General features: G+C 36.8%; 4 protein-coding genes and 1 pseudogene across 8 annotated transcripts; 4 read left to right on the top strand and 1 right to left on the bottom strand.

The window, feature by feature from the left end:
* The first annotated feature begins 2 nt into the window (after positions 1 to 2).
* On the top strand, positions 3 to 1,549 carry LOC104703500 (Holliday junction resolvase MOC1, chloroplastic-like). Its single transcript, XM_010419527.3, has 5 exons — positions 3 to 400; positions 653 to 758; positions 853 to 905; positions 995 to 1,126; positions 1,230 to 1,549. The coding sequence occupies exons 1-5, from the start codon at positions 65 to 67 to the stop codon at positions 1,428 to 1,430; spliced, it is 828 nt and encodes a 275-aa protein (XP_010417829.1). The 5' UTR covers positions 3 to 64; the 3' UTR covers positions 1,431 to 1,549.
* Positions 1,550 to 1,880: 331 nt separating this feature from the next.
* On the bottom strand, positions 1,881 to 5,698 carry LOC104703499 (putative ethanolamine kinase). Its single transcript, XM_010419526.3, has 11 exons — positions 5,337 to 5,698; positions 4,731 to 4,822; positions 4,457 to 4,563; positions 4,056 to 4,161; positions 3,597 to 3,719; positions 3,389 to 3,480; positions 2,947 to 3,031; positions 2,609 to 2,714; positions 2,446 to 2,512; positions 2,214 to 2,306; positions 1,881 to 2,127 (listed from the first exon to the last, which is right to left on the bottom strand). Exons 1-11 carry the CDS (start codon positions 5,495 to 5,497, stop codon positions 2,005 to 2,007), a joined length of 1,155 nt encoding a protein of 384 aa, XP_010417828.1. The 5' UTR covers positions 5,498 to 5,698; the 3' UTR covers positions 1,881 to 2,004.
* Positions 5,699 to 6,562: 864 nt separating this feature from the next.
* On the top strand, positions 6,563 to 9,283 carry LOC104703498 (uncharacterized; annotated as a pseudogene). The gene is made up of 9 exons (XR_015562607.1): positions 6,563 to 6,793; positions 6,870 to 6,982; positions 7,117 to 7,184; positions 7,627 to 7,746; positions 8,104 to 8,177; positions 8,258 to 8,315; positions 8,397 to 8,498; positions 8,794 to 8,905; positions 8,986 to 9,283. The product of XR_015562607.1 is annotated as an uncharacterized LOC104703498 (transcript).
* Positions 9,284 to 9,511: 228 nt separating this feature from the next.
* On the top strand, positions 9,512 to 13,281 carry LOC104703497 (hydroxymethylglutaryl-CoA lyase, mitochondrial). 4 transcript variants are annotated; one of them, XM_010419522.3, is made up of 9 exons: positions 9,512 to 9,777; positions 9,952 to 10,267; positions 10,355 to 10,568; positions 10,680 to 10,859; positions 11,396 to 11,476; positions 11,565 to 11,728; positions 12,212 to 12,348; positions 12,655 to 12,770; positions 12,880 to 13,281. In XM_010419522.3, exons 2-9 carry the CDS (start codon positions 9,987 to 9,989, stop codon positions 13,129 to 13,131), a joined length of 1,425 nt encoding a protein of 474 aa, XP_010417824.1. In that variant the 5' UTR covers positions 9,512 to 9,777; positions 9,952 to 9,986; the 3' UTR covers positions 13,132 to 13,281. The 4 variants fall into 4 exon arrangements, with proteins under 4 accessions (XP_010417824.1, XP_010417825.1, XP_087316009.1 ...); XM_010419523.3 differs by having other exon boundaries at positions 9,532 to 9,777; positions 10,075 to 10,267; XM_087459883.1 differs by having other exon boundaries at positions 9,534 to 9,777; positions 11,403 to 11,476.
* A 201-nt stretch (positions 13,282 to 13,482) lies between these two features.
* LOC104703496 (pentatricopeptide repeat-containing protein At2g26790, mitochondrial) lies at positions 13,483 to 16,257 on the top strand. The gene has a single exon (XM_087459875.1). The coding sequence runs from the start codon at positions 13,658 to 13,660 to the stop codon at positions 16,046 to 16,048; it is 2,391 nt and encodes a 796-aa protein (XP_087316001.1). The 5' UTR covers positions 13,483 to 13,657; the 3' UTR covers positions 16,049 to 16,257.
* The last annotated feature ends 378 nt before the right edge of the window (positions 16,258 to 16,635 follow it).

Here is a 16,635-nt window from a genome sequence, read left to right as displayed (position 1 = left end):
AAAAAAATATATTAATTAGAAAATTGAAAACGGGTGTGAGTTTTTTTTTTGCTCTAATTTGGTAATGACGACATTGTCCGGCCAACCGTCGCTGCCACAGATGCATAGTCTCTTCTCAAAGCTCAGACCTTTCCTTTCTCATTCGCCGTCTTTCACAGCTCCGTTCACTCGCCGGCGAAGTCTCGCGTTTAGCGCTCTTCCTACGACGAAAGCTATCGGCGCGGCGTTAATGAAGGAGAAATGGTTGGATTCTCTCTCTCTCTCCTCACTAGACGAAGATACGACTCAGCAGAGTTCTGAGTCAAGCTGCGTCATTGGGATTGACCCTGATTTGTCTGGTGCCTTGGCTCTTCTTAAATTTGACCACTTGGGTTCTTCTTCTTCTTCTTCTTCTGCTCAGGTCTAGTCACTTGACTGGTGAACGTTTTAGGGGTTTTTTTTTTCTTTCTTTTCAATTGATTAGGGTTACAAAAAGTATCTATCTTTTCAATTTAACAGAATCAGAGTTACTACCAGAGTTGATTGAGTTATTACAGAACAGTTTTAAGGTTTACATGGTTCAGTTGTAATCTGTGGGAAATCTTCTGAACCGTTGATAGACTCGAGACTTTGTTAACTGAAGTTGGTTTTGTTTTTGTTAAATCTGGAGTAGGTTTTTGATACACCTCACATCCCAGTTTTAGTTGGGAAAAGAGTAAGAAAACGTTTGGACGCAAAGTCAATTGTGCAATTGATTCAGAGTTTAGATGTTCCTTCTGGTAAGACTATTTGTTTCTTTACATTGGTTTTTTTGTGTTCTTTGGGTGAGATTTAGAAGAAGTTTTTTACATCTTTTGTGTTCAAATAATGTAGGAAGCAGAGTATATATAGAACAATCGAATCCGTTTCCCAAAGATGGAAAACAGGTTAATACTACAATACTCATTTCATTTTTCTTCAGTTTTGGTGTGTTTTTTTTTTGGTTAAAACTGAAATGTTTGTGTTTGTGTCTTAGGGTTGGTATAGTGGAGGATTTGGATATGGGTTATGGATAGGAACACTTGTTGCTTCAGGCTTTTGTGTCATTCCAGTCTCTGCATCTTTATGGAAGAGGCATTTTCAACTTGCCAGTGGTAGTAGCACAAAGGTGGTTTGATCTTTTTACTGTCAAACTTTGTTAAAACTATTGTCCAAGCACTTTAAAAACAAATCCCTCAAACGTTGACAAAGTTTTACAATATTTGTTACAGGACGATAGTAGACGAGTTGCAGCAGAGTTGTTTCCATCGCTTAGTTCGCAACTTAAGAGGAAAAAGGATCATGGTCGAGCTGAAGCACTGCTCATTGCAGCATATGGTGAAGCCCTTAGAACAGAGAAGCTGTTGATCCCGCCACAATTACTTGTCCCTCAGATTAACTACTTAGAAAACCAGTTAGTGGAGGTTCAGTAATGTTTTAGTTTTTCTTGGCTCAACTCTCATTAATTAAACAATTACAGTTTGGAGTCTACTCCTAACCCTACTAATTGTATTTTTGCCAAGGCTCTGTTAAATATATAACTTTAGTGCCATACATGCAGTCATATCACCTAGACCAAAGCCATCGAAAACATTTTGATTTTGTCATTGCTTTCTTTCTTCTATATAAGCTGCTAACTTTCTTCTATAATTTTATCTTAAAGATCTAACCAATCAGCATTAGTAGCCAATGATGCTGTATAGAGCAAGTTAACTTGCCTCATTCAGGTTTTAGATTTTGCAGCACACAAATTGCTGTCACGTCTCGAAGACTCTTAAGTCTTAACTGTTAAAGTGTGGGAGAAGATTATTATCACTACATTTGTTCAGTCATCCACCTTAGCACCTTGCTTGTGGGTGATTGTTAATATAAAGCGCGACTACTTCCACAAATCAAGTTCATTCATACAAACCATACAAGGTGTACGAAGAACACAAACAAATTTTACAAGAATTGATAACAACACGACAAAAATTTAGACAAAGATTTAACCATTTTGGCCAAAGGCTACAAAGTTGCAGACCTGTAAGATGTAACAAGTGAAAAGGTAAGAGGCTTTTGCTTCTTGTATTCGTTGTACCGCAAAAAGAAGTAACCCAAATATTCAAACTCAATGGGAGACATCCTTGCCTGTTCCAACAAATTTGTCCAAGTTACATTAGCGTAATACAAGTTATTATCATAAAGCAGTATACTAGATGACTTAACAAGCGCACCTGGATGATCGCCCATATTGCCCAGTACAAATGAGAAGCTAATTTGTATGCATCTGTCTCTATGAAGACTGATTCTACTTCAGCAACACTGACCTGTTTACACAAGCAATTTATATATAATTCTTAAGCTTTGCACTTGGCAATATAGCCAAACTTGTTTCAAACGAACGCAAAAGTAATGTTTTGCGACATATTACTATGTATCTATTCCAAACGCCTGATATTTTCTTACCTCGTCTGGTTTGTCTGGCTGCAAGTAATGCTTGATGAAATGATATTGTTCCTCATTACTTGGGTACCTACGAAGAAACCACAACACGCAGTTAGTTATGTTCTGATCTGTTGAGGATTTTTTTTATAGAAACAACCGAAGAAGCAAATGAAGTAGAACATACTGGCTGTAATCACAGTCGTATCCTGCATATTCATTGAAGTGATTTCCGATGTCGAAGCCTCTATAGTTGTATGATCCATACTCAAAATCAATCAAGTATAGTTTCTCTATATATGGATTAAAGAGAATCAAGTTAGAAGAAATCATTTAAGCGAAACCAAAAAATCATTGTTATCCAACTCTTAAAGGTGGTTATGGGATCTTGTATAGAACCATCTCACTATTAAGATCAAAACTAAAATGCAAATTTTCGGGTACGTGACCCTAATTTTTAGTGCCTATGTCTGTCATTAATTCATTATGGCTGAAAGATGTACAGAGAAGAAGGAAATTTCTTACCTTCTTCGTCATTCAGCATCAGGTTTCCTGAGAGTAAATCGTTATGAGCAAATACCACAGGTGCGTTAAGTAAGCCTGTGAATTCCTGATCAATCATCAGGATTAGCAAATATTATCAACCCAAAGCAGAGAATAAAATTTAGAATACAGAAAGGAACATTAGCAGATTTTTGAACAATTTACTGTATAGGAGAAGAACCAGAGGACCAATTCGTCGACATCATTCAAAGTTGGTCACAATTTAGCATTGTTTATGTCATTCTGTGCAACAAAAATGACTACAAATTCCAACATGAAAGATATACTATTACTTGTATTGTTTGGTTTCCAGGAATAACTTGACAAGTTGATTTTTCAAACACCAGCAATGGAGAATCATAAGACATCAAGACCACATACACAGGGCAGAAATACAAAAACTTTACTGAGAAAAAGGAAATACCCTGAGTTCAATAATTTCTTTATGCAGTTCTTGAAACGAAATTGTCTCAAAGAGCTTCTGCTTGTCAGGCTCTTCAAACCTAAGAGTAGATGCTGCAAGTAAGGGTACAGGGAAGACATAGAAATTGCATATGAGATGATTTGTAGCCAACGCTCATTAAAGGAGAAAAAAATATAACAGTAATTAAAACAAAAATAAATTGTAAGACCTTTTTCATAGAACTTCAAGATATCAACCCACAACTGAGGTTCCTTGGAACCTGGTATGTCCACTTTATGAAACTTTCCAAGCTCTTTGGCAATTTCCGCAGCAATCTTTGGCTCTCTCATGTCTGCCCACAACAAAAAGAGAAATGAGATTCATTTGAAGTCCATAAAACAGAATTCGACTGAGCAGCTCGTCCACTATTATTACAGTAAACAAATGAAACACAAGACTGGAAAGTCCATAGTTTAAAGAGGTGTTCCACCAATGTTAATGAGGAGCAGTGCCAATAATTCCATAGGATAGAAGTATTCTTCACAAGAATTGAAGCTTATCCATTTGTTATTTTTTCTTGTGGAGTCAAACCTTCATTCGATTTGTTTAACCATGTGAATTTCCAGGTAATCCACTTACATATTTTAAAGACATTCTATATTCCGCTACAAGAATTTAAAATGCCTACCTGATGGCTCTAAGGTTCTTGCATTGATGAATGATTGCACCATGCCATTTCCAAATCCACCAAGCAACTTGGCACCAAATCCAGCAGCCGAGAGATACTTGATAGCCTATTGAAGATGAGAGGAGCATATAACGAAAAAGACAAATGACAAAACTTCAAATGGTGCAAGAGAAATAACAGGAACACGAGCAGAATTTTTTTTTTTTTTTGATACATCAAGAAAACTGAGAAAAAACTCTGCCATGATCGGATGTAAGGCTGAAGCTTAAACTTGACATCACTAGAAGACAAATAATTCAAATAACATAGAAATTCTTGGTAACACAAACTAAGAAATCAAAAAGACAGACCAGAACACAAGGGGAAGGGACTTATGATATAATATGAATAAGGGAAATTACCAGTATCTCTCTCTCACGGTTAATAACATACTCCGTGTTAGGCCCATACAGTCGAACTGTTACAGATACTTGTCTATCTGTGTCTTCCTTCACAGAAACCTTGAGCACTGCCATCATAAAAAGATGACAAAAAAGATGTAAAAAATAATGCTGAGTTCCATTCCTACACACATTTCTATGAACAATTGAAAACCAACATTGCAACAAGGTAGAATATGAACATTGACAAGTAAACTTGTAAAGGAAAGAAGGTGATATAATGGAAACAACTCACATAGATTTGTGATGCCTCCTGATACTCTCTCGACAGAGAAGAGTGAATCATCAAGCTCTCGCCAATTCTTGAACAGATCTTTACATAGCTCTCTGTTAAGAAAGCAGCAATTAGAACCCAAAAAAAAAAAAAAGGTTCAAGATAGCTTTTCTCTCTCTCTCTCTCTCTCTCTTCCTACAGAAAGAAACAAGACTCATGATGCCACATTCGTATTCATTTTTTTTGACTAATACGCCATGAAAACGAGACAATAACAAGAAATATGAGTCAACAACAAAGCAGTCTAATCACTTTTGTCTCTTTTTATGTTATTATAACAATCTCGTCACTTTCTTCAAGATAAGGAAACTTTTTTGTAACTATGTATGTCATCACAAAGCGCTTTACAACAACCACAGCATAGAAACAACAAATCCCAAGTGTAAAGGAAATAGCAATAAAGCCAACTTCTGGGTTCTCTCTAGGTCAGAGACTTGTTCCTCAATCCCAATATTAGGGAGGAAAAAACAAAAAAAAAAAAAAAAACAATCTCCGTAGCTAAAACAAAATCGAAATCAAACGGGGAACAATAGAAGGAAACGATTGAGAGAATAGGGAAAGACGAACATGATACGAGGAATCATGAGAGGAAGAGGCAAAGACGTATCGACGACGAAGGAAGAATATGGAATCTGTTGGGCGTTGGCGTTGGCGTTGCCGTTAGCTCCTCCTCCATCTTCGGCGTTGGCTAATGCCCATATATTATTATTATTCTTCGCTGCTCCCATTTTCTTTCAAAAAAAGTTTCTCTTCTTCTTCTTCTTCTTCTTCTTCTTCAACAATAAAGATTCCTTTTTTCTTTTTCTTTCAGATCTCAATTAAATTTTGATTCTTTGTGTGTTTCCCCTAATTTAACGCATCTTATATTTTTTTCTTTATATATATTTGTTTTGTATGTCGGCATTTTGATATGAGGGATAAGTCATTTTAACATGTGCCGTACAAGTTTTTATTTTATTTATATTTGGGATGTTTTTGATGATTTTGTCAAGTTTTAGTATCCTTTTGACCTCTCTCTCTAGTCAACAAATCAATTTTGCCTCTGCTCAAGAGTTTAATTTTCAGAAATAATTTGGGGTATCACGGTGGAAATAAATAACCATATGATTTGTACTCAATCCTCTCTAGTCACACTTTGAGCAATCAGGAATGTGGGGAATGTTCCTTTGTTTGCACTTTCTATCCTCTTAGTGTAATTTCCAAAAAAGGGGATGAGATTTAATCCTATACCAACAAAACCTCTGATTCGAATTTAAAAGAAGGCTAAGCTTCTGGTCTGAGGATAGATTGTATCAAATCTTTTGACTCTCAATAGCGAGAAAGAATAATTCTCCTAATCGTGAGACTTTTCAAATTTTTGATTGCCCAAGCCAATATTCCAATTCCATTTCATTATTTGAGACCATGTTACTAAAGGCTCTTCCAGTGTGGAGTAAAACTGCATGTACCTTCAGAATTTCTAAGAACCCAAGCACCACCTCTTCCAATATTCCAAGCAGGATTTTTTTGGCCAGAATTATGAGAAACTACGTCGATATTGAATTCAATATTTTTATTCATTATAAAACAAAAACAATCCATGTAAAATACACAAATGTAAGTTTTGTACGAAGAGACCAAAATACATAGAGTTAAAAAAAATGAACATTTGAAGTGAACACACACAAATATTTGTAAAAAAATACAACTATTAAAATAAAATAATTCTAAATGAAACATTATCAAAAAAAAAACTTAAAACTGCAAAAAATACATCTTATCAAAGTATAATAATTTTTTCATTTTATTACTTTATAGAATTTATAAATTTACGTTATCTACAAGAATTGTTTTTATTAATATATCAGATAGACGGATTTCAATTGTGTTAGATGGATTTCAATTTTCTTCTGAAACCGGTTAAAATCAGATAACCGAAAAAGCATCGGTTTGGTCTGCTCCCTAACGCTAATCACTTATTCCCGGAACCGCCGCCCGCAGCTGAAGTCATCAGACGCCATTGTTGCCGCACCCCCTCTGACAAAGTACCTATCATTATCAATCAATACTTTGCTTTCTCGATTCCCTAATCTGATAATTTTTAATTATAATCTGGTTTAGTTTCTGGAATCAAAGATGGGTAGCGAAAGTGAGAAACGGAGAGAAGCAAATAAAGAAGAGGAAGAAGAAGAAGAAGAAATAGTCTGTTTGGAGTCCTTCTTCATCAACGATGAGTAATTTTGTTACAGAAACAAATATATATATATATATATACAAATGTTTGTTTAATTTGGTTTTAACCTTTGATCAAGTGTTAGGTTATGGTTTCCTTAAGACATGTTTGTTTCTGTCTTTTTGTCGGATGCAGTTATCAGTTGACCAAGTTTACGTTTGGTTCTCATGTTCTTGAACTCTACTGTCTCCAATCAGCTTCAAGTGAGTTTCTTTTTTCTTTATCTTGTATCAATCTTGCATTGTTTTTTTTGCTTCTTAGATAAGAAAAAAAGGAGAAAACTTTATTGGTATAATATTTGATTTGGTTGTTGTGAGGTTTGTGTTATGATCATCAGAGTTGAACTTATGTTGTTTATATGCTCTTCAAATCTTCATGAAGTTATTATTAGTCAATGTCGAGTCACTGATCTGTATACGAGGCTGGTGTATTCTTTGTACTTTTATATTGCCATTGAAAGACTATGTAGGAGCAATTAGAATTCAGAGATTTTTGACTGGTGTATTCTTTGAACTTCCTTTTCCATTGAAAGACTATTTTATGACTAATGAGAGTTCAGCGATTTTTATCTCTATCCTCGTTAGTATATATCATAAAAGCTTTATGCTGTTACATAACAGGATGTCTAAAATGTTTGTGGTACAGCTGATTTTGATTTAACAGGGCAGCTGGTTTGGCCTGGTGCGATGCTTATGAATGGTTATCTCTCAGAAAATGCTGAGATTCTCCAGGGATGTTCAATTTTGGAGTTGGGATCTGGCGTTGGTTTGTGCTGTTTATGACCTTTTCTCATTTTCCATTTTTATTAGACCACACTAATGCATCTTGTTTATCCTAGTACTTAATGGTGAATCACCACCTTTGCATGTGCTTTCATCTATATTGTTAGATACGTTGTATAATTTCCTGGAAGAGTTGGTCTTAGCAGTCTGCCCTTACCTGAATTCACCATCTTTCACATATATAAACTCCTAAATGTGTGCTCTTTCTTTGGTCTTTGAGAATATAATGGAAGGACTAGTTCCTTAATTTGCTGAATGTTCTTCCAAAGCTTAAAAATACGTTTTCTTCTTCTGGTTTAATTCCTGTGTAGTTTCTAATCTTTAAACTTCTTTAACTCAGGGATAACTGGAGTTCTCTGTAGCAAATTTTGCCGTAAAGTTATTTTTACTGACCATAACGATGAAGTGCTCAAGGCAAGGTTGCCTCCCTGAAGAGTTGCTCTAAAAATTCATAATCATTGGTGGAATATAATCAGGTTTTTATAACTTTTCAGATACTGAAGAAAAACATCGAGCTGCATGGACATTCCAGCGGTCCTAACCCCTCAGCTGGTGAGAAAATAAAATCAACTAAGCTATCGATTCTCATCATTCATGTTAGTAAAGGGTTCTGTTTCACATTTCTATCTACAGAACTAGAGGCTGCAAAGCTAGAATGGGGAAATAGTGATCATCTAGGTGAAATTTTACAGAAACACAAATATGGCTTTGATCTTATCCTTGGAGCTGATATCTATATCCTTATGTTCGATAACAGTTTTTTTTATCTATCTGCATAGTACACTGGTTGATTGTAGTGTTATTGATGCCGTTCTGGTTTTGGTCCGGATTCGGATATTTAGAAAAAATACATCTTTAGTTCGAGTTTACAAAGAAATTATGGTTTGAGAAACAAAAAAAAAACCTGAAATGGTAAATCTTATGTTCAGTTCAGATTTGGTTTAGTTCAGATCAGTTAAACTATATTTAGTACTCCTATGATTTACACCAGAATGAAAAGAAGAAGAAAAAAAGCCTTGACAATACGTAAGCTTTCAGCAATCAAGTGTGCCATTGCTATTTGACAGTGTTGAGCAGCTTCTGCGGATCAGGGGACATGGAAACTGCAAGTTCATTTTAGCATACGTATCACGGGCTAGACAGTAAGATTGTCAGCCACCAACTTTTGCAATTTTCCCTCATATGGCTGCAATTTTCATATGATCTAAAAACATCGTTTCAGGATGGATTCTGCGATCTTGAGAGAAGGCGCTCAGCACGGGATGCTGATGAATGAAGTTTCTGGGACTCGGTGTACCGTAGCAAACTTGGAAGGTGTCATATATGAGATCAATCTTCAATAGAAGAAGAAAGGTGTCATATTTGTGTTGTTGGAGTAAATTTTATTTCCCTTGATGATACCTGAGAATTTTATACCATTATGTTAGTTTCGGATGCAGACATTTTTGGTGAAATCCTTTACTAAAAGTTAGTGTTTTAGAAGTATAAACAATGACATTTGTGTATGCTTTGAAGTGAAACCACATTTGTTAGCTGAAAAATTGTTGCAACTAACATATCTCCTTTATTATTATACACAAGTTGCCATGTCCAATTTCTTGATTTCACCTACTTATCAGTTATTTACTATACTAAATTTATATTATTTATTATCTAAACACACTCCACTTATTTGAGTGGTCAATTTTCAAATAAATTTCCACCATATAATAATAATTTAATACTACACACACTCCTATTTAAAATTTGTTGCTCCAATCAGTAAAGAGGAAAAGAAGAAGTTAAAAAAAAAAAAAAACATGTTATAATTGCTTAAATTGATTTTGTGTATTTATAATTATTGAGGACCAAAAATAAATGTGTGTCATCATCGTCTCCCCAACTCAAAGAGGACCTCCCAACCAGAGTTAGAGGGTGGAGATAAACTTAGACGCGTCCTTCTTCATCATCCTCCTGCGTCTTCTTTACGTCACCGGAGATCAAATCTTATCGCCGGAGATTCTTCATCGCAACGGTAAAATCTCGTCCCCTCTAGATTCGCTTCTAATCGGAGAACATATTTGTCAGTGAAATTTATCGATTTCTGGCTAAAAAGAAAGAAATCGATTTTGGAATCTTGATTGGATTTTGTGGAATATTTTTGAACAAATTTGTTTGAGCAATGGACTCTCTGACAATTTTTCTCCAGAAAAAAAAGCTCAAAACTATTGCTGAAAAAAAAATATGCAATGGAATGGGGCGAGACGAGCCCATTCTTTATGGTGCAAGAGTCTAACAAACAACACTCATTTGCATCATCCTTCTATTCCAGTCTCACATTTTGTCACCACCACTACCATCATGTCGAGTTTGGAGGAGCCGCTTGGCTTTGACAAGTTGCCTAGTATGAGTACAATTGATAGGATTCAGAGGTTTTCCTCTGGTGCTTGTCGGCCTAGGGATGATTTCGGCATGGGACACCGTTGGATTGATGGAAGAGATTGCACCACCTCTAACAGTTGCATGTGAGAGCCAATAATAATCCTTTGAAGAAGTTTGATTGATGGCATCTTTATTTTCGTTCCTTTTAAAAAATCTGTTTACTTTTACAGTGATGATGATAGAAGCTTCGGTGGTAAAGAGTCCTTCCCGTGGAGAAGGCATACTCGAAAACTATCTGAAGGAGAACTACATCTGCTTCAGAATATTTCTATTTCAGGGAGGACTTCTACAGTTTCTGCAACTCTAAGGGAATCCAAAAGTTTTAAGGGCCATAAGTATAGCACATTTAGCAATGACAATGGCACGCCACATATAACTCATAAGGTAAATTTTCTTGATGGAGGAAGTAGTTTTTGACATCTATCTACATAAATCATAAGCCAATTATCCATTTTCTCTATCTTATTTCTGTATTTTCTGTTTGAATTTCATCAGATCTCTAAAGGTATACCAAAGTTTGTGAAGATTGTAGAAGTTGGTCCAAGGGATGGCCTGCAGAATGAGAAAAATATAGTACCCACATCTGTAAAGGTGGAACTAATTCAGAGATTAGTTTCTTCTGGATTGCCCGTTGTCGAGGCTACAAGTTTTGTATCACCAAAATGGGTTCCCCAGGTAATGCTATTATGCTGGTGTTTGTGAACTTTATTGTCTCCCTGCTGTTTCATATGATCCTATGTTTGGTATCTCCATTATAAAGCATATAGAGTGACCACTTTAAAGAAATGATTTTTTTTTTTACTGTAGATAGACTATAATTTTCTCATATAAATGAATGTTTCCTTTGTAGAGTTAGCTGCATCTAAATAGTTTTTCAAGATGCAACATTATAGTTTTCGAGTTTGTTTTTGTTGGGCATCTCACTAGGAGTGTATTTTGAAACCTCTCACGCGTCATGGAACAAATTTTCTTGAGTACTAGCTGCCAACTCGAACACAAATCCATTGCTTGCTCATATGGTCTTGCTTGTTCCTACATTCACCTGAGCAACAAGCATACCTTTTTTCGGATTTTATTTTGGTTACAATCTATAGTTCTTGCTACAAGACATTCAAATTGCTTCCGATAGGCAAAATAATGGAGAAAAACCCATTTTCCATGTAGAGGAACTAATTTAACTGAACAGAAATTTATACTATTTCACCTTGTAGCTTGCAGATGCAAAGGATGTAATGGATGCTGTAAATAGTTTAGATGGGGCTCGATTGCCTGTTCTGACACCAAATCTAAAAGTATGGACCATTTATCTCCTAGGATTCTCGAAACAATTCTTTGTTTCTTACCTTTGAACACCAACATGGAGTCCTTGTTTCTTTTTAGGGCTTTGAAGCGGCTGTATCTGCAGGTGCTAAGGAAGTTGCAATCTTTGCATCAGCTTCTGAGTCATTCTCCTTGTCAAATATTAACTGTACCATCGAAGAGAGTCTCTTGAGATATCGTGCTGTTACCGCTGCTGCAAAGGAGCATGGGGTTCCCGTCCGTGGGTACGTTCTTCTAATCTGTGTTGATTGTGTACTTTATCTGTTCACTCCCTCTGTATAGTGTCTAGCAAATGTGGTGCCTACTCAAGCTTTTCATACTTCTGTGCTAAGGGCCGTGTGCAAAACATCTTTAAACTCTTTTTACCCAGTGCTTTTATTTTGGTTTCTCGCTATCCAACCATTTGATACTTTGTCACCTTATTTAATTTTAATGCGTGAATTGAATCACCTGTGGATCATGTTTGGCAAAAATTTAATCCATACGTGTGATAATCTTGTCCAAACTTCATTTTCTTGTCCAAACTTCATTTTCCATCAAGCTTGATCCAATTAGTTCAGACTTGGTTTAACGTCTCATATTATTGACCCATTGAATGTTGTTAGTGGTGGAATCAATCTGTTTTCCAATTTTCGACCATAATATAACACTTATAGCAGAAACAGTTGGTTCTAATTGAAGTCCATGATTATGTCCCAATGTTGAAGGTATGTATCTTGCGTTGTGGGGTGTCCAGTGGAGGGAGCCGTTCCACCCTCAAAAGTGGCTTATGTTGTGAAAGAACTCTACGACATGGGCTGCTTTGAGATATCTCTAGGTGACACAATTGGGATTGGTACTCCTGGTAATTTCTTTTCTGAAAAATCTTGCATAGTTTAATCAATTGAATTATAAGCATTGAAGATGTTGAACGGCTTAAATATTAGCTATAAGTCCATTACCTAGCCTAGGACTGTATGCAACCGATTTTAAAGCTGTTGTGACTTGTAAGTTGATTATGGTTACAACAAAGCAGTTCTGGGTTTATGAGAAATGCCTCGGCAGATTATTTTGGGTGTGGATTTCTTGGGCTTGGGTGCTGTTCTCTTGGTTGAGAGTTTAAGTCTTTCCATTAATCAAGTCCCTCTGTTTGGTGAATTGAATAAATCAGGTTCTGTAGTTCCCATGCTCGAAGCCGTTATGGCAGTTGTGCCTGCCGACATACTGGCTGTTCACTTCCACGACACCTATGGACAAGCTCTTGCAAACATATTGATGTCTCTCCAAGTAAGTCAAGAACTAATCTATGAAACTATTTGATTTTTTTTTTTTCGGCAAAAAATATGGTTTACATATATATTCATTTATGGTTCGACATGTGTTGGTGCAAAAGCAGATGGGAATAAGCATAGTAGACTCATCAATTGCTGGATTAGGCGGCTGCCCATATGCAAAAGGAGCTTCAGGAAATGTAGCCACAGAGGATGTGGTTTACATGTTGAATGGTTTAGGCGTCCAAACCAATGTCGACTTGGGAAAGCTTATAGCTGCTGGAGATTTCATCAGTAAGCATCTCGGCCGTCCCAACGGTTCAAAGGCTGCCGTTGCCCTCAACCGTCGGATCACAGCTGATGCCTCCAAGATATGAGTTTTGTTAGAGGATTCACATATGTTAATAAGTCTTATGAATACGAGAGGGTTCAAAAGAAAGTGGAATATAAATTTTATATACATAAGATGCTGTATGAATGATTCATTGTTATAAACGATGCTACTTAAAGGTACAATGGTTTTTATACTTGTTTCTTTGCAATGTAATGTTCTGCAATGCTTTATATGCTAGACGTACGGGACACAATATGTATTTCTATTGTATTTCTACAAAGTTACAAGAACAAAAAATAATCATGTCGTATTCATTAAAAAAAAAGGGTTATCTTTATTTTGCGTACAAAAAAAAATTATAGATAAAAGTAAAATCAACCCTAAAATTAGAGCAACTTCAAGGTCCCTTTTTAAAAAATGATCGGAGAGTATCCCCAGCAATGTGAAAGGTGTTTTTGTTCTGTAAGAGAAAAAAAAAAAAAAAAAAAAAAAAGCCGGCGGTGGGGTTTAGGGTTTAAAGATTCTCTCATCATCCATCATTCGATATAACTCTGTAAATATCATTTTTGATGCGGTTGCGATTGTTTTCTCCAACCTTCTTCTTCTTACTCTCACACTCACACTTGCGTTTGATTCGAAGACCTGCTGCCTCTTCGCGTTTGTACGCCGTCTCTGCTTTTAACCCTAATCTCTCAGATTCTGAACAACAACCGGTGAATCATCCTAATCTCTCCAAGCTCAACCAAGCCAGTCTTCAGCGATTCCTCAATAGTACCAGAGATGACCCTAATCTCGCTTTGTCGTTTTTGGGACAGCTTAAACAACATGGTGTTTCGCCTAATGTTAATGCTTACGCTACTCTTGTCCGAATCCTTTCTACTTGGGGTTTGGACAGGAAGTTAGATTCGGTTTTAGTTGAACTTATTCAGAACGAGGAGCGTGGTTTCACTGTAATGGATTTGATTGAAGCTATTAAAGATGAAGCTGAGTACGAGGTCTTGATCCGAGTCTCCGGTGCGTTGGTTAAAGCTTATGTTAGTCTCGCTATGTTCGACGAGGCCATCGATGTTTTGTTTCAGATGAAACGATTGAACCGTGTTCCTAGTATCAAGTCCTGTAATTTCTTGATGAGCCGTTTGATTGAGTTTGGGAAAACTGGTATGGTTGTAGCTCTGTTTCGGCAACTTAAGCAGTTGGGTTTGTGTGCAAACGAGTACACGTATGCAATTGTGGTTAAGGCATTGTGTAGGAAAGGTGATATGGAAGGAGCGCTTAGGTTGCTTTTGGAGAGTCCGACCGTGTTTGCTTATAAGACGTTCATTGATGGGCTTTGTGCAAATGGGCAGACAGAGAAAGCTGTTGTTTTGATCAAAGGTTTGATAGATGAAAAAGTGCTGGCTGGTGATGATCTTAGAACTGCGTATAGCATGGTGGTTCGCGGCTTTTGTGATGAGATGAAAACGGAAGCTGCTGAAAGTGTTGTTCTTGAGATGGAGAGAAATGGGTTTGGTCCTGATGTTCGTGCTTGCTCGGCGATTATTGTTCGGTACTGCAAGGACATGAATTTACCTGAAGCGTTGGGGTTTTTGGATTTAATGTTGGGAAAAGGTCTGAAGTTAAATTGTGTGATTGTAAGTTCAGTCCTGCAGTGCTATTGTAAGATGGACATGTGTTTGGAAGCATTGGAAAAGTTCAAAGAATTTAGCGGCATGAACATTTTCCTTGACAGAGTTTGTTACAATGTCGCGTTTGATGCTTTGGGAAAGCTTGGCAGGGTGGAAGAAGCTGTTAAGTTGCTTCAAGAAATGATGGATAAAGGAATGGTTCCTGATGTCATCAACTACACAACTCTGATTGATGGCTACTGCCTTCAAGGTAAAGTTACTGATGCCCTTAATTTGATTGATGAAATGAGTGGAAATGGCATCTCTCCTGATTTAGTCACATACAATGTGCTTGTCGCTGGATTGGCAAGGAATGGTTATGAGGAAGAGGCACAAGAAGTTTATAAAAGAATGAAAGCTGGGGGTCTAAAGCCCAATGCTGTCACTCACAATGTGATCATTGAAGGCTTGTGTTTTGCACGTAAAGTAGAAGTAGCCGAAGATTTCTTGAGGAGGCTAGAGCAGAAATGCCCGGACAATTATGCCAGTTTGGTGAAAGGTTACTGTGAATCTGGCCTTTCAAAAAAGGCCTATAAACAATTTGTTAGATTGGAACGGCCTCTGAGCAAGAGTGTGTACAACAAACTATTCTTTAGTCTCTGCATGGAGGGTTATCTCGACAAAGCTCTTGACGTACTGAAGAAAATGTGGGCTTATCGAGTTGAACCTGGGAGGAGCATGTGTGGCAAACTGATTGGGGCGTTGTGTGAGATAAACAATGTGAGAGAGGCACAGCTGCTATTTGACACAATGGTTGAGAGAGGACTCATACCTGATCTGTTTACTTATACAATCATGATTCACACCTACTGTAGGCTGAATGAGTTACAGAAAGCTGATGATCTTTTTGAGGACATGAAGCAGAGAGGAATCAAACCTGATGTGGTAACATACACGGTTTTGCTTAATAGTTATCAGAAGTTGGATCCAGAGACAGGTTCTGTTCAAGGAGAAGAGCAAAAAAAGAGAGTTTCAGAGTTCTGGAGAAAATTCACAGCTGCCGGCATTGGACTAGACGTTGTATGCTATACAGTTTTGATAGATCGTCAGTGCAAGATTAACAAGATAGAAAAGGCCACAAAACTCTTTGATCGAATGATAGAAAGTGGGCTGGAGCCTGATATGGTGGCTTACACAACTCTACTATCTGGTTATTGTCGCAAAGGATACATAGATAAGGCAGTCGCACTTGTTACCGAATTGTCAAAAAAGGATATTTTACTGACTGAACCTTTTGGGGATTTAGTTAAGCGCGCTGCTTTGAAGCTCAAGAGAATTCAACAAAATCAGGAATGAAGGAGGGTTATATAATGAGTGTAATTTTCGAAGGTCATCTATCATCTATGTAAATAATTATTCGAGCCTCCTTTGTTTAAAGGACTTGTTTCGTTTTTCATGCTTATTGGCTTTGTTTAAAAAAAAAACGAATTGAGGTGGTGCTTGAAGTCGCCTTCGGATTGATAACGAATTGAGACAATTTCTCCTTGCTGGAGCTTTTCGATCAATTGTTTGTTTCTGTTTTTAGGGTTGATGAAAGCTAAATCGGCTTAATCTCTACGCCGTTGATTTTTCTGATATATAAGCTGTGCATTACCATCAAGGAATCATTCCAATTCACTTCTCATGACGCATAAGAAGAAAAACCACCACAAAATTATTTCCATGTCAAACATCACTAACATGTTTCCATTTAAAACGATGACTAGTTCTTTTAAAATGGGTGAATTAGTTCACTGACCAAAACAAAAAAACCATTGAAGAAAATAACCAACTATTTAAAAAAATTAGGAATCTAGGATCAGGGAATCAGAAAATTATTAATTTAGTGTTGGTTGATGGTAGTGATGGTGGCCGGCCGACGAAGGTGGCCAGCGGAGGTGGCC

This window comes from Camelina sativa, chromosome 7 (assembly GCF_030686135.1).
Source record: "Camelina sativa cultivar CO46 ecotype springtype chromosome 7, ASM3068613v1".
Lineage (NCBI taxonomy): Eukaryota > Viridiplantae > Streptophyta > Magnoliopsida > Brassicales > Brassicaceae > Camelina > Camelina sativa.
This window is presented reverse-complemented; position numbering and strand designations above follow the sequence as displayed.